The 14,831-nt window shown below is 40.5% G+C and overlaps 1 protein-coding gene across 5 annotated transcripts in view; it reads right to left on the bottom strand.

Annotated features, from left to right (window-relative positions):
• TBC1D2B (TBC1 domain family member 2B) overlaps window positions 1-8,497 on the bottom strand; it is a 36,956-nt gene extending 28,459 nt beyond the window's left edge. The window contains exons 1-2 of one of the 5 annotated variants that reach the window (XM_071754679.1): window positions 7,492-8,497; window positions 6,192-6,273 (exon numbers count right to left, since the gene is read on the bottom strand). In XM_071754679.1, the coding sequence (XP_071610780.1) occupies window positions 6,192-6,194 (3 nt within the window). In that variant the 5' untranslated portion in view covers window positions 6,195-6,273; window positions 7,492-8,497. Of the gene's footprint in view, window positions 1-4,505; window positions 4,581-4,695; window positions 5,240-6,191; window positions 6,274-7,491 lie in introns of those variants that run through there. The other 4 variants (XM_071754680.1, XM_071754677.1, XM_071754678.1 and 1 more) reach the window with 4 other exon arrangements.
• Between the last annotated feature and the right edge of the window lie 6,334 nt (window positions 8,498-14,831).

The raw sequence follows: 14,831 nt of genomic DNA, 5'->3' as shown, positions 1-14,831 counted from the left end.
ACCATGCTTTCCCATTTCTTTCTCACAAGGGAAATGTTTTCCTCAAACTTGCTGTGAACAAGCAAAAATAAATAAAGGAAACTAATTTCCATTTCAGATGAGAAATATTTTGCTTACCAACTGAAAAAGGTGAACTTGCAGTGCCCTCTTGTATTACTATTTGGTTTATTTCTCTACTTGGTTTGGTTTCTGAATGTTTACTTGATCTATGTATATTTTATCTTCTCACATGTATGATGTACCCAGAGGAACTGGAGCAGCAGCTCCAGGAATAATTGTGTCTGCTTTCTGACTGACTTCCTTACACTGTGGCTTTAGAGCCATTTGCTGTTGGATGTTGTGGATGCTGAAGCTCATATGGGTACAAAAATCTGAATTGTAAAATAAGAATCTATTTTTTTATTCTTAAACACTAAGGTTGCTGGGCCAGAGACAGCACCCTAGGGAAGCATCAGTTCTTGTTTTTTCTATTGCTGATGCTTTTTCTTGGAATTAACTGTTCTCAGGGTCAAAATGTAGTGGTAAATGGATCTTCAGTTTGACTAGACCAGAAGTGTACTCATATCAAAAAGGAAGATGACTCTGTACTGTTTATATACTGGGTCCAATCCTTAGGGTACTTCCTTTGTAAGGAAATCTGTGTTTTCTTGCTTTTCATTCTTCTGCAGCTGTGCCCTGCACAGGTACCCTCTTCACTTGTGATGAACAGAACAGGAAACTATCTGAAATTAATTTGTCTTTAGAGAGTAAGCACAGTCATTTGCCCAAGTAATTTGCTTTGGTTTGTTTTCTTTCATGGATAATGGCACAAAGCACTATGGGGGAAGGTAGGAGAGACTACCTAAAGGGTGAGCCTTCTGTGTGCTTCCATGCTCTGCAGTAAATAAAGAGCTTTAGCAAGTCACATTTTAATGCAGGCATTTCTCTGAGAGAAATAAACAGCATAAATGTCACCTGAACTGCTGAGAGGTAGGGAATTACTATTGCAAACTTACAGGCACCTCCAGCAACAAGAGACACTGTGAGTGAAGAAACATACAGTCTCAGGTGTTTTCCAACACAAATGAGGGGGAGTTATTATCATTTACTTAAAACCATTCTCTACATTCTCTGAGTGAGGATGCTGTAGGAACTGCATTCTGATGCACACATGACACAATGATAAGAATTATGTGGCAAAAAAAATGACCCAGAGGCATCTTCCACCTGGCCCCACTGGTGGAACATGCATGTCAATATTAAACACTTGCTGGGAAAGTCCCAAGATGTGCAACAAACAGATCTGTCATTTTAAGGAACTCATGAGAATTCTTGCCACAATCCTTTGCTGAACACAAGCAAACTCCCCCTCAAGCTTTTTTTGTAACAGAGAACATCAACAGAAAGTTTGCATTTCTTGCGATTTACTGATCCTGCAATGCTCCAACAGCAAATTTGGAGCCAGATGGCTTTTCCTGGAGGGCAGCCGAGTATTTAATTAAAGCATAGTAACCACTAACTACCAAAGTTTAAAAAAAACCCAGGATCAGCTCAGAAAACAAATCACCTTCACTGCCGAGTCAGGTCCTAGGGCAATACTATTGAAGCTCAAGCTTCATTATTAATCACTGACACATCTTTACAGATTTTTGGCCAGAGTAAGGGCTCCTAAAGAATTCTGATTTCAGCAAGTCCCATACTTTCAAGGATCTGGGCTCCATAATCTGCAGCGTCTGGAATGCTTACTACTTGGCCAATAACCCAGGGAAGTTTTTTTTCTTTAAGAAGTTTGTGCAACCTCTGTTACCCTTCCAATAGACCACAAAGAAGTGACCCCCAGAGAAGTGACCAGACAAAGCCTGTCGTGGCTGTCGCTTTGTTTCAAAAGTAAGTGAACTGTGTCACCACAAGACACTGCTTTAAAAACAAAAGAGAATCGATCCCTTTGTTTAATTATATGCATTCATAATGCTAATTCTTTCCTCCCTTAATGAGAGAACTCACAGTGCAGACAGAGGCAAATATTCACTCGACTGTTATCAGCATTCTGTGTCACAGCAAGTACTTGCAGGATCAGGTCCCTTCCATGGAAAAATTTTCAAACAGAATCTATCCATAATTCATGAAGTAGAGAGTTTTCTCTGCTTCTGTACCTAAGGTAATGGTAGCTGTTATATATTTTAAATGGAAAAGCTTTTTACACATGCTTAGCTTTTTCTAATGTACTTTAACTTCTGGAAATATTAAGAAATCTACAAGCATGCAGCTGTCAGGTCGGTAATCTACATTTCTAAATTACGAGTAATTTGTTTCATTTGTTCTAAAGGCAAATGTGTATTCTTTCTGAAACTGCTACCAAACTGAGAAACAACCCTCAAGTGTACCCTATGTTCTCCAGCTCCTATTTAATGACAAGCACTGAGCAATCCAGATGATGAAATCATTACATTAACAAAAAATTGAGGCATTATGAAGAAATAATGCATTCCTCAGCAGCACCATCATTTCAATCTGCAATTCCAGTTGCTTACATCTTATTGCTCTTCTCTGCTTATAATGCTGAATGGCACAGTCCAGATCATGGGATCTGGAAATTTTGAACAAGCAGCAAATCAAGGGAAACAAAGCATGTGAGTTAAAGGGTGAAGACTACATCTGACTTGACTTTATTCCTCGTGCTCTGTGTGTAATGCTTTCTTGATGGATTAAGTCACATTTGTTTTCAACAGGGGCTGGATCAGTTGGTGGGATCTTTCGGGGGGGGGAGAATTTGATTTTTTTAACATCTTGAATTCATTCTTAATTCTATTTCTAACTACTTTAGCTGAAAGAGGTTTTTAAAGGCCTTAACTAACTATTGTATTGGGTAAACAAAATTAATCCCAGATGAAAAAACCCTTGTGAATCACACAGCCACACAAGGGCAGTTGGTCCTGCAATATCTGGCTTTCACTAAAAAAAGTGAAAAAGCTTTTCACTAATTCCTTACTCTATAAACACTTACAACATAAAAGAATTTTTATGGACAATCACATGGCTGCTTTACACCAAGCATCACAAGAACACAAGAGGTAGAAGACAGAAAATTTTTTTTGCCATTAATTACAGAAATCATAGATTCACCCAGAATATTAGATTAGAAATGACCTTGAATTCCTTAACTGGCACCTTTTCTCAGTCCCCTAAAAGGTGACAGGGAGAGAGATCCAATATATGCAGGTTCTTTCCTAGGCAGTACAGAAGAAAAACTGAATAAAAACCATGGTCAGTGGTATCATCACAGACAAGATGACTAACACAGAAAGAAAGAAACCCCCTGTTATTACGCTTCTGCATCCATGTTAAGTACAACCTGTATCTTCATGATGTGCAGAAGACACCTGAGGTTGCTGCTAGAACACTGTGTGATAGACTGGTTACTTATTACACAAGTAGCATATGCTATTTCCCACCATAATCCTAATCATAAGTTGAATGTTTCTCAACAAAGGCCCTCCTATTAAAAAGAATCCTCAGAACAAAACACACATTATGCATTTTCCTGGGGATTTCCATGCAAAAATCACTAGGTACTTAATAAAAGCAAACAACCAACCAAACTCCAAACTATCAAAAAAGTTGAAGCTTACATCAAGTTTGCAGTTTTGACTTCTGTAGCATGAATGTTTAGGCTATAAAGACAGATTCATGGAAAGCAATAAAAACCTGGGTTACCAATATATAAACTAAAGGGTAGTTTCTACAGGGGATTGCATGTAAACTGATTGCACTGCTTTTCCTTAACCAAATACAGTTAAACTATCATATTAGGTCTCCAGTTAAATAGCTTATTCTTTAGCCAAGTATGTTACCGATCCTTACTTTGACAAGTATTTATATTTATCAAAACAGAATAACGAAAAGCATTACACAGTCACGTTCTGCAATCTCAGCATTTAGTATTGCTCAAATCTCTGCTCTTAAGTAAGAAAGAAAACTCTTTTCCCCCATTCAATAGAAAATTCTGCTCTAGTTCAATAACTTTAACTCAATGCAGAAAACGAACCCTGGCGGGAAACATTTGCCTTAGCAGCAATCAATGGATACTCAAGAAGGTTTATTTCTTCTTTACTTAGTGGAAATATCTTCCATGGTCTATTTTCCTAGAATACATGTAAAACAATCCTATGAAAGGCTGAGTCCTTGCAAAGACATGCGATAAGCAGCCTCGGCTACTATCAGGAAACAATTCTCCCTCCTCCTCTTCCTTCTTCCCCCAGCAGCCGAGATGAAGGCTGCTGCCATACAACATCTTTTCAAAATAAACACCTCAGCAGTGAAAACCAACCCCTCCCTCGCAACTTCCAAGCCCACAACCCACCACATTCCCTAAGACATCTTTCCACCACCGAGCCACCCCAGCGGGATCCTGCTCAGCAGAGGCATTTTCTTCCTCTTCAGGAGAGCAAAATAATAAAGAAAAAAAATGGAAAAAACCCCAAACAACCAACAAACCCACCCCACACCTGAGAACAGCCTGGTATTACTGATCCGCTCCAGCCAAACACACAGTTAAGTAAACACAGCGGAGGCAGCCGGGCTCCGGAGGGGCGGCTCAGCGGGCACCGAGGGGGAGCGGGCGGGCGCGGCACCACCAGGGACCCCCCAGCCCGGGTAGAGCCGCTCAGGGGAGGGGAAGGAAAGGGAAGGAAGGGGCCCGCCAGCCCCCGGGCCTACCTTGAGCACGGCCACGGAGCCGTTGGGGCTGTGCACCTCGAAGGCGGCGGCCTCGTCCCCCACGCCCGCGGCGCCGGCCTCGGGCTGGTGGTAGCTGAAGCAGGCGGAGGCGATGTCGAGGTGCCCGAGGGGCAGCGCCTCCTGCGGCCCCTTGAAGTAGTAGAGGTAGCAGCGCCGGGGGTCGAAGACGAACCAGCGGCTGCGGAAGCCGCGCAGGGGGCCCTTGCCCGACAGCTTCTGCAGATACCCGCAGAGCTTCGGGGGGCCGGGGCCGGCTTGCTCCCCGGCCGGGCCCCCTCCGGCCCCCGCGCCCTCCCCGGCGGTCCCCCCAGGGCCCTCTTCCCCCTCGCCCCCCGCCGCTGGCATCGCCTTCCCTCACCGCGGCCTCGCCCGCCGCGCAGGGACCCGGGCTCAGCCCCCGCCGCGCCGCCTCACGGGACTTGTAGTGCGGCCCCGCTCCCCTCTCCCAGGCCCGGGACCGCCCCGCCCCGGCCGCCGAGCACGGCCCCGCTGCCTCGGAACCCGGAGCGGAGCTTCCGCCTACAGGCGACCCTTTTCGGGGAAAGGGGCAGGACACGGAGCGGTGCTGACGTGGAGAACCACCCGCCAGCACCGCACAGCGCTCGGGTAATGCCCCGGCCCTCGCTTCAGAGCTGCCGGGATCCAGCACTTCGGTGACCACATGGAAAAAAAGTATTTTTCCACTCGTGGTTGTCAGATTCAAACCTTCCTCTGGTGGGGAACCGCGGTCTCCCACTCCCGACCCGCTCCAGGAGCCCACGGGCCTCGTGGTGCTGCACCCTCCCTGTAGCCACGGATCTTGCCCAACCCTTGCTGCTCTGCCTGTTTTAACCATCATTCCCACATCAAACTCTTTATGGGCAAAGTTATGGAACGTGCAGGCAGCAACGGGGAAAAAGCCGCAGCACACAGGGGATGGCTCAGCCAAATAGCTTCCCATGGTTTGGGAACAGCTGCTGGCCAAGGGATTTGTGGGTTTTGTTTCACTGAAATACCTGGCACAATTTGGACTCTAGGACCTAAACTTCCAGTACTAATAATAGAGAAATGCTGCAACAGAAATCTTCTCTGTGAGGAGATCAAGGCACCACCAGCAGGCACACACAATTTCACATAATTTCTCCTTTTTATCTGCGTACAGATGTGGCATAATCATCCAAAAGGTTAATGATATCCAGCTTCTCATCCACAACCTTAAACAGAGCACAGAAATTTTGCTGTCAAAGTAGTTGCTCCAACGGATGGAGCTGATGTTTGCACTGGTGTTTTTATTGGGATTGTGCTATCTATGAACAAGGTTCATCTGACTGATCTCTGACAGTTTAGAAGCTCAGGTTACTTAGAAAACCTAAATCCCCCAGAGCTTCTTCCTCTGACCTCATTTTTAAATGCTGTGATCAATTTCTCAATAAAAAGCAAGTGTCTCATCTGCCAGACAATATTTTCATTCTGTACTAAAGAACCTGAATATTCACCATGGTTGTCCATAGGTTCCACTTTGATGCTGATGGAGGGGATTGCTGAATTCTTCAAATCATCTCCTGAGGAAACAGCCTTCTGGTAGAAGAGAAACTTGAGTGAGTTGCTATGAGGCATGGAAGTTACCCGTACAGTCAACTCACATGACAGGATGTGATCTACAAAAGATTAGATGATAAAAGCTAGACTGTTTTGTTTTGTTTTGTTTTGTTTTTCAGTTAGAATGATTCTACTCTGTCAAAAATTGAGGCTTTCTTAGTCAGTGTGGAAAACAGAAGGGTTGCTCCTGCTTAAACAACAGGTCAATAACCTTTTGTTCTATACAAATTGCTCAGTATCTTCTTCCCCAAAACCAAAAGTATTCTTGATCTACTGCCAGCATCAGACTCTTTCTTTCCAAGTGTCATTCACCAGAACATGAATTACACAGGGAAAACACTGATTACTTTTAGAAGCTGCCAGTTCCTTATCTCAGTCATATAGATAAGTTTGGGTGCTCCAGCATATATCCATAATCTGTTCCAGCACCTCATCAACTCCAGGGAAGCATGGCCATGCTGAGTACCCAGGAATCCTACTGACTGTCAGGAACTACACCTCACAGCAAACCACAGAATCAGTTCCTAAATCCTCAAAACTTTTGCTGTCAGTACTTATCTTTTTAAAATTTTATGTTCAGCTTCCTTACCCCACTCAAGGCAGGAGAATCCCCTAATTTCACAGCTGATTCATCTAAACAGAAAGTTCCCCTTCTTGGGAAATAGGTTCCTTATTTCATGTATGCCTTTCCCACCCTCTCTTCCCCCCTCCTTAAAAGAAGTGGATGTGGACTATTAAATAACTATTAAGTATCTCGTTGAGATACAGGCTAAGTGGTTAATGTTATGACAAATATTTCACAAGTTCATCTTGCAGAACGTTATAATCTATGAACTGTCACTGTCAAGATAAATACTGTCACTGTGCTGTAAGTCGGATCACATGGAGTATTGCATACAGAGACTACATTATTCCTACTTATTCCCATTATCTTATTCATATTCCCATTATTCTTATTTCATAGAGCTAATGGTTTTGGCCTACTATTATTTAAATTCTTTGGAGATCAGCAACAGAGACAAACAGGAAAAAAAATAATCTCCAAACTAGTGTTTCTGATTCTGTCAGATCTGTCATTCTATATTCTCCTGCCTCTCAGTCACCACAAAATTTTTGAAGAACACGGTATTATTACAGTGTCAGAATTATTTCCTTGTATGCAAAGAAGACAGCCAAAGAATTTTACATGGTCTCTACCTTTTAACTGATGGGAAACCATTCATGTACTTTTCGTTCTCCTTTCTTGTTCTTTAACCACCAGATGGAGCTCCTTTCCTGTCCCGCATTCGCCATTTGTGTGCTCAAAATGGAAACAAAAATACAAACCTCGAATGAGCAAGGAAGCTTATTTGTAATTTCCAATTCAAAAGGAGGGATTTAATTTCACTTCAGCTTAACTGTCCCATATAAAGCAGTTGCATATACGACAACATTCAATGCATTAGCTTTACTTTTTGTTGCACTGCATCTTATAAAGAACTCTTCAGGATGAAAAAGCAACAATTCTGCAATTCAGTGAATGGCAGCATTGATCTCTGGTTGCACATCTGTTATCTGACTTGTGCAGATATCCAGGCAAGTTGGTAGCCATGTAGAGGAGAGAGTCAAATTAAACCCCTTATGAAAAGAAAAGCAGGAACTACTTAACTGTAGCAATGAACTGGGCAAGCTGTATCCACATAATCCTGGTCTTGTCAGCATTCATGGAGATCCAGGCTGGCTGAAGAACTGCTGCAGAACTTGACAGGAATGCAGAAGAGGATGAGCAGAAGTCAGGCACATAAAGATTAACAGGGAAGAGAGATAAATACAGACAATTTTGCAATTAATAAAACACAATTATTTCATCTGCTTTTAGCAGAACTTACTCCCAAGTGTACACTTGATTCCAAGTGGAGAATCTAAGAATATGTACATAGAATTGTACAGTTACAGAAGTGTCCAGTAAAAAGAAAGATCTGAGGAATAGTAAAACAGACTAACAAAAATTACTCTTGTGTGTGTGTAATTTTTTGGTATTATATATAACAAGAATCAGTAAACATGTAGTGAGAAAGAATGCATCACAGAAGCTTTACAAACACTGACTGACAGAGTGAGAAATAACTTAGTGAAGGCCTGCTAGAGGTTACCTTTACTCCCTGTACAGCAGTTTAAGTGATGCTGGGCTGAAGAGTTTAAAAATTAACCCAGAGTATTCACTGAAGGGATTTTCTTAGAACAACATAGGAGTCATCCTGCAAAGTAAAAGCCAAAGGAGACAGCAAAGACATTAGTACAATTAATTTTGGAGTTGATAATTCACAAATGTTCCTGTGATCAGAAGTCTGATGTAGTTCTGATGTTCTGTTTCTACCATTAGTTGCTCTTATTTAGTTTATGAGGCCAATTTTAAGGTGTAGAAAGATTCCAGAGGTCTACCAGGTTGTGTATTTTCTTTAAATCTCACCATGTTGAATAAGGCTTTTCTGAAAAATCTGAAAGTACATGGCAACACTGGCAGGAGCTGTGATCTCAAAGCTTTTTACTATTCTCTCATTCATGCTGTGGCCCAAACTCAAACCTCCTGGTGCATTCTCCTCTTAAAATTACACCAATCTTACAGCAGGCAAAATGCCAGTACTTGAAGTGAAAGTACTTTCCTAATCAAGACTTTCTCATAGTGTCTAGACAGTCCCCTGTGTCTTTTTGGAAGGCTCCAAATACATCTTATTCCTTGTTCAATAATGAACAAAATGCAGCTCTTCATAATAAAGACCTCTGCAACTTCATGCCCATTTAAAAAAAAATTTGGTGACACAGCAGTTTGGGGTCATCTTCCATAAGAATCTATCCCAAGTTTTGATCAAACTGCCTTGCAACTTCTTGTGAGCTTTGGAAAAGCTGTTAAAAAAATTGGAATGTGCCCTGCACTTGTGCAATTCAACTGGATTGAAGACAACCACAATTAAGAGGCATTTTTATTCTCCAAATCCCAAAGCAGTGGGAGTATTCCAGAAGTGCTTCTAGCTATTTCCATTCTGTTCAGTTCATTTTCACTGACTTGGTGCACTCAAAGAAGCATCAGCCCAAAATTTCATTCTCAATGGTTATTAACATTTTACTACAACTTTCTCTGGTTTCAAACAAATCCTTTTTATCAGGTTACTATGCTTAATAGGTGAAAGATGCAAAACAGTAAAATCATAAATCCCTGCCATACCTTACAGATTATTATAAACCAAAGCTGATAAAAACCCCTCCAAATATCTCTTGTGAGCCAACAAAAATTATGAAACTAAAATAAAAAAAAGAGATCTATATTCTTTAATGAATTCAAAAAGTAAAATAAACATGTAGCCAGCAACACTACCAGTGTCACAAAGAGCAGAAATATTAAAAAGATGATCTTGGATAGAAAGCAAATCCCATTCATAAAAAAGAAATCACCTATGTATCTTGACTAAAAATTACTACCACAATTGCTTTTTCCTCCAGTCCCTTTAATGGATTTCTACACTAAAACAGAGTTTAGAAATTGGCTGCCTCAGCAGTCACAGAGGTGACTGAAAGTCCAACTTCGAGGCAGAATAAATCAGTAGAGGACCAGGAAGTGTCCTTGACTCTCTTTCCTTCTGCTTACACTTATTATTTCCCCCCTCTTTTAGTGGGACATATAAATATTAATTAAAATCACATTTTTTTGTAAATTATTAGATTCAATAGCATTAGATCAGCTAGCAATTTAAAAAATCCCCCTGCTTTATAATATCTTTAAGTAAAGAGGACAGAAAAAGGTAGGAGGCTTTGTAGGTTTCAAAATTCAGGTCAGTGAATCAAGCTTCATGGTGTTCATCACAGGGTTTATAACCTCTCCGTTTAATTTTATGAAGTCAAGAGTTTTTTAGGCTCTTTTCACATAAGAGGCTTCATTTTCCCTGCTAACCCTACCTTTTCTCTACACTGGCATTCTCATGGTGAATAGAGAGCTGCAGAAAGACTTGACTGTTCTAGCAGTTCTCTGCTGAAAAGAAGAAAAAATATGCAAGAATGACAATATGCCATAAACAAGTCACTAACTGGTGTGCTTCTCTAACAGAGCTTTACTTTTCAATACACTGAATATCAGAAAAAGCACCAAACTTCTTGGCAAACCTCAGAGCCCTGATGCCAAATCAACTGCCCTGCTTTAGTCCTCTGACTCCCACATAATAAGGATCTTCCTGAATGAACCTTCAGATGATACACTGCCATTTTCAAAGGGACATCACAAATCTCAGGATTCTTCCCTGCAGGAATTTGGTCAAAACATGAAGATACTGTTTACAGTATTTACTCTGAGTTTACTAGAATTTTTTTAATCAAATGCTTACTCCTACTATCAAGGGAAGTGGTATTAAGTGGTGAGCTTGCAGCCTGTTTCTGTAATCAGTGTCATCATTTCAAGCAAGCAGCAATTTGCTTGAGCTGAGAGTTGACAGAAACACTGCAGTACAACCTCAGATGCCTGAGGCCTTTGTAAGACCCTCAAATCTTCTTTGTTTAGATCAGCAAAGGAAGAACATGCAACCAAAATGTGGAAGACACAGATGAATTGGCTAAGGAAGATTTTTTACATTTTTCAGTAGTTTTAGATTCCTGTTTTCATAAACTCACAGAAATGAAAGTAGAGATAAAGGTGCTGTTTAGCACAAGTAGTATGGTACCAGATCTATGGTTCAAGATCCTATGGTTCAAGGATCTAGATTGTTTGGTATACACCTCAAAACAGCAACTTAACCATATATAAAACCCAATACCTTAATTGAGAAATTCATCCATTTCTGATGCAGGGAGCAGATGAAGGCTGATCACCCAGGATGCACAAACTGGCAACAGTGCACTGGATGATGGGAAACCTTCCTCCCCCAATGCTCCATGACTTCTGCCTTTTTATTGCCTGCACTCCAAAATTTACTTCATAATCTGTTACAATGATAGACTTGAATTCATAGTCACACAAAGAATTAAAGCAGAATTTCATAACAAAATGTAGTTTCTTCTCCAGAGGGGAACACACATCTGAACTGGTCAATAAAAGACAATAAAAATACTTGTAGTCAATCTGTTTTCCCTCTCTGACAGCACTCACTTATTAGTATTTCTTCAGAAACAGAATAATTTGTTATTTGCAATAATATTTGATTTGTTGTCTATGTATTCCACATTTGAACAAAGCAAAACATGTTTCAGAACCTGAGCTGCAACCCACTCACTGAAGTGGGCAGGAGTTGTCCTGTGTTGAGATTATCCTGAAGGTTATCTGGCTACTACAGAATCATCACAGTGGGAAAAAGAAGCTTCTCTAAGCAAATCAGGCTGGACTTATTGCATTAAAAAATCAGTATTTAATTTTGTGAATAACTTGGCAGGAGAAGACTTCAAAATACACAAACATCTCTGAATACAAAATTATTTCCTCTGCTTTTTCAGCTACAAGATGTAACTGGAAATGGAAATGGAAAAATATTGAGAATCAGTCATATGGGATTAAGCCATTCCATCAGGAATATCTGCCAATAAATTGTGCAGAAAGCCAAAGATTAAATGTGGAATAAGAGTGATTTGTGAAACTGTAAATTTTAGCACTACTGTCATCATTAGGACGTATGAAATGACAATAGGGAATTTATCCATATTTCCTTCTCATATTTGGTTGTATCACTAGAAGAGTAATAGTCACTAAGATCACCATAAAAGATTAAAGCTTTTAAACATATGAAAAGCCTCAAAGAATTTCCTGGAATTTAATTATTTCTCTGAATGTACACATGAGTTAACCTATCTGCTTAGGCAGAGCAAATGCAGCCTCCCAGTTTCAAATTACTCCTAGAGGGAATTCTCTCTGTATCTGCCATGTTTTTCATATGTAGATCTTAAATCTGCACAGAAAAAAGTTGCAAGACAATATTCTGAAAACCAAAAAGACCATTTTGGTTAAAATCCCAATAATCCCAATACCCTTTTTGTTCTCAGGGTCTACTAGGCCATAATGACAAAGCTGAACATGTTCCTAAGCAGAAGAACATTTCATCTAAATGGAAGGAGGATGGGGGGGAGAAGAAATCTGACAAATATTAATTTATTTCTAAGTGCCACTAAAGTAACTCTGGATATTAGATTGCTAAAACCATATTGATAGTGATCAGCCTGAGTTCACCATCAGTCCTGCCTCTGGGGTGATGTGAGGAGTAGTCTGGAACCACTGCAGATGAAAGACCCATCAAAAAGCTAGATCTGCCTTCCAGAGCAGGAGCTGGGCAGATGAATCCTTCCTCAGACTGAGCTGAGAACTATTTCCACAAGCAAACAGAGCTACCTCAGTACCTTTACATGAGTGATCAGACCAAAGCCTTCAGACTGCATCCCTCCAGCAATCAGCCACCATGCAAAGCCTGCAAACAGCTGCCAAGCTTAATCCCTGCTGAGCTGCCCAAGCTGTGAGAAGCCCACAGTAATGAGTTGCCTTGCTCCTGGCAGGCTGCCACATCCACTGATTTCACTTGAGAAAAATGATAGTACAGAAAAGGAGGCTGGACTGGTGCCCATCACCCTCTTCAGCAGAGTCAAAACACTTTTGGCCTATATTTTGAGGGATGTGCAGCTCAACCTACTCGTGCACAGCACTGGAGAAGAGTGTAAAGGTCCCCCACTGCATTGCAGGGCTTGCAAGCAGGCACTCAGCAGAATGGATGCCAGATGAGTCCCTGATATACCCAGAGATACAACAATAGTCACAGATTTATGCAGAAAAATATTTGCGAATAAAATTGCAAAGTGCAAATTTTAACTGAGAAAGTACAGAGGGAACAAATTATCTCCACTGCAACAGCAAAGCACACAAGGCATCTGGTCTTCCAAATGTGAGACAGTCCAAATAAATGGGCAGTTGGGAATTTGATTTGGAGTTCAGGTTGAAAAAGGTTTTCTACAGACCAAGAATGGCAAATTTCCATTTCAGTAAAGGCCCTTTCATCTCTAATGCTGATGCTCTTTTAATTCTACCAAGAACAGTCTCTTCCTTTTCCCCACCAAAAAGAATGTCACTCAGTGTCATTAACACTGTTACAAGACACCCATAACTAGAAAATGACAAAGAGAAAGAAAGCAGAACATCTGTTCACTGTGTCCTTTACTTCTGTCTCAGACACCCATTTAAGGACAGGAGCAGTTGTAATTTTATTATCCTTAATGCCTTTCTCATCAAATTTCATTCCAATGTCTGTCTCAGCTGAGGTGTACTGGTCAATAACATTATAAGCTCTCTTTAATCCTGCTGTTATTTCAGCCCAAATTGATTTATTATGGATCCTGAGCTGACAAGTGTAATATATCCCATTCCACAACAAAAACTGTCTCTACTGTCTCTACAACTGTCTCACATTCTGTTATTTCAGAACATCATCTGAATCCATTGAGGTCTCTAGAATTTGAGTTTTTGTATTTTCTGCATGAAAATGCCTATTTGTTTAATTCTTAATGTACATTCAATTTTTCAGGGATTTGAACTAAAACCAGTTTTATTGATATGCTGTTCTCATGAAACACAGCAAATACTGGAACTGATTCCATCTCTGTAAGAGGGGAGATAATGTCATTTATGGTGCCTTACCTCAGCCTGTCCTCAGTTAAACAACACTTCTCACAACAGCACATATGTCACAGGTTGAACCACAGGCAGATGCTTAAGCCCCACTGAAAATGCAAGACGTGGGTCATCTGGGAAAGGGATGTTTCACAGCAATCAAATATAAAACCTGTTAACAGAAAGCATTATGGTAGATAAACTTCAACACATCAGATAATGCACATCTAAAAAAATTAAAGTTGAATTAATCCTTTCTTGTGTTTTCTCACATCAAGAAAATGATATAGATACCACAGACCATTTCTAAGGTAAACCAGATATCGTAACTTATAAAGGGTGAGACACAAAATACAGAAAACTTCCTATAAATCAACATTTACTATTGCCTGCAACAACTCTGGCCACCCCATTTCCAGAGAATACATGATATGAAATAATGATTTTTACAAACAAAAACCATGAGATGCTCCTATTTTGCAATAATAATTAAAAAAAAGAATATCTAATGATACTGAAAGACAACAAAACTGAACAGACGGAATTAAAAGCACACTAGCTTAAGGAAAAAAAATCAACCTATTATTCTGATCAATATTTGATACTAACATTACACAAAAGGAAATTAGTGAATGTAGATAAAATTACAATATCTGCATTTGACACAGGGTTGGAAATACTGTAAAGGAGTATTTTATTGGGTCACAATCCAATTTATATATTCAGGTATGAATCTTCCTGTAACCATCTGCAGTTTCAAAATAATCAATTAACCACAGTTTTCATCTTTTTGTTTGTGGCATCACAGATTCCACCCAACATCCTGTACTTCAGGGGGATCTGAAGTGACATTAAGTGATGACCTGAGGTGATGTTATTGTGCCACCTCGTGATGTTGCCTCAGAAGTGCTTTTAACATGTTCTGGACATCCAT

The sequence above is a fragment of the Heliangelus exortis genome, chromosome 11 (genome assembly GCF_036169615.1).
Source record: "Heliangelus exortis chromosome 11, bHelExo1.hap1, whole genome shotgun sequence".
NCBI lineage: Eukaryota > Metazoa > Chordata > Aves > Apodiformes > Trochilidae > Heliangelus > Heliangelus exortis.
This window is presented reverse-complemented; position numbering and strand designations above follow the sequence as displayed.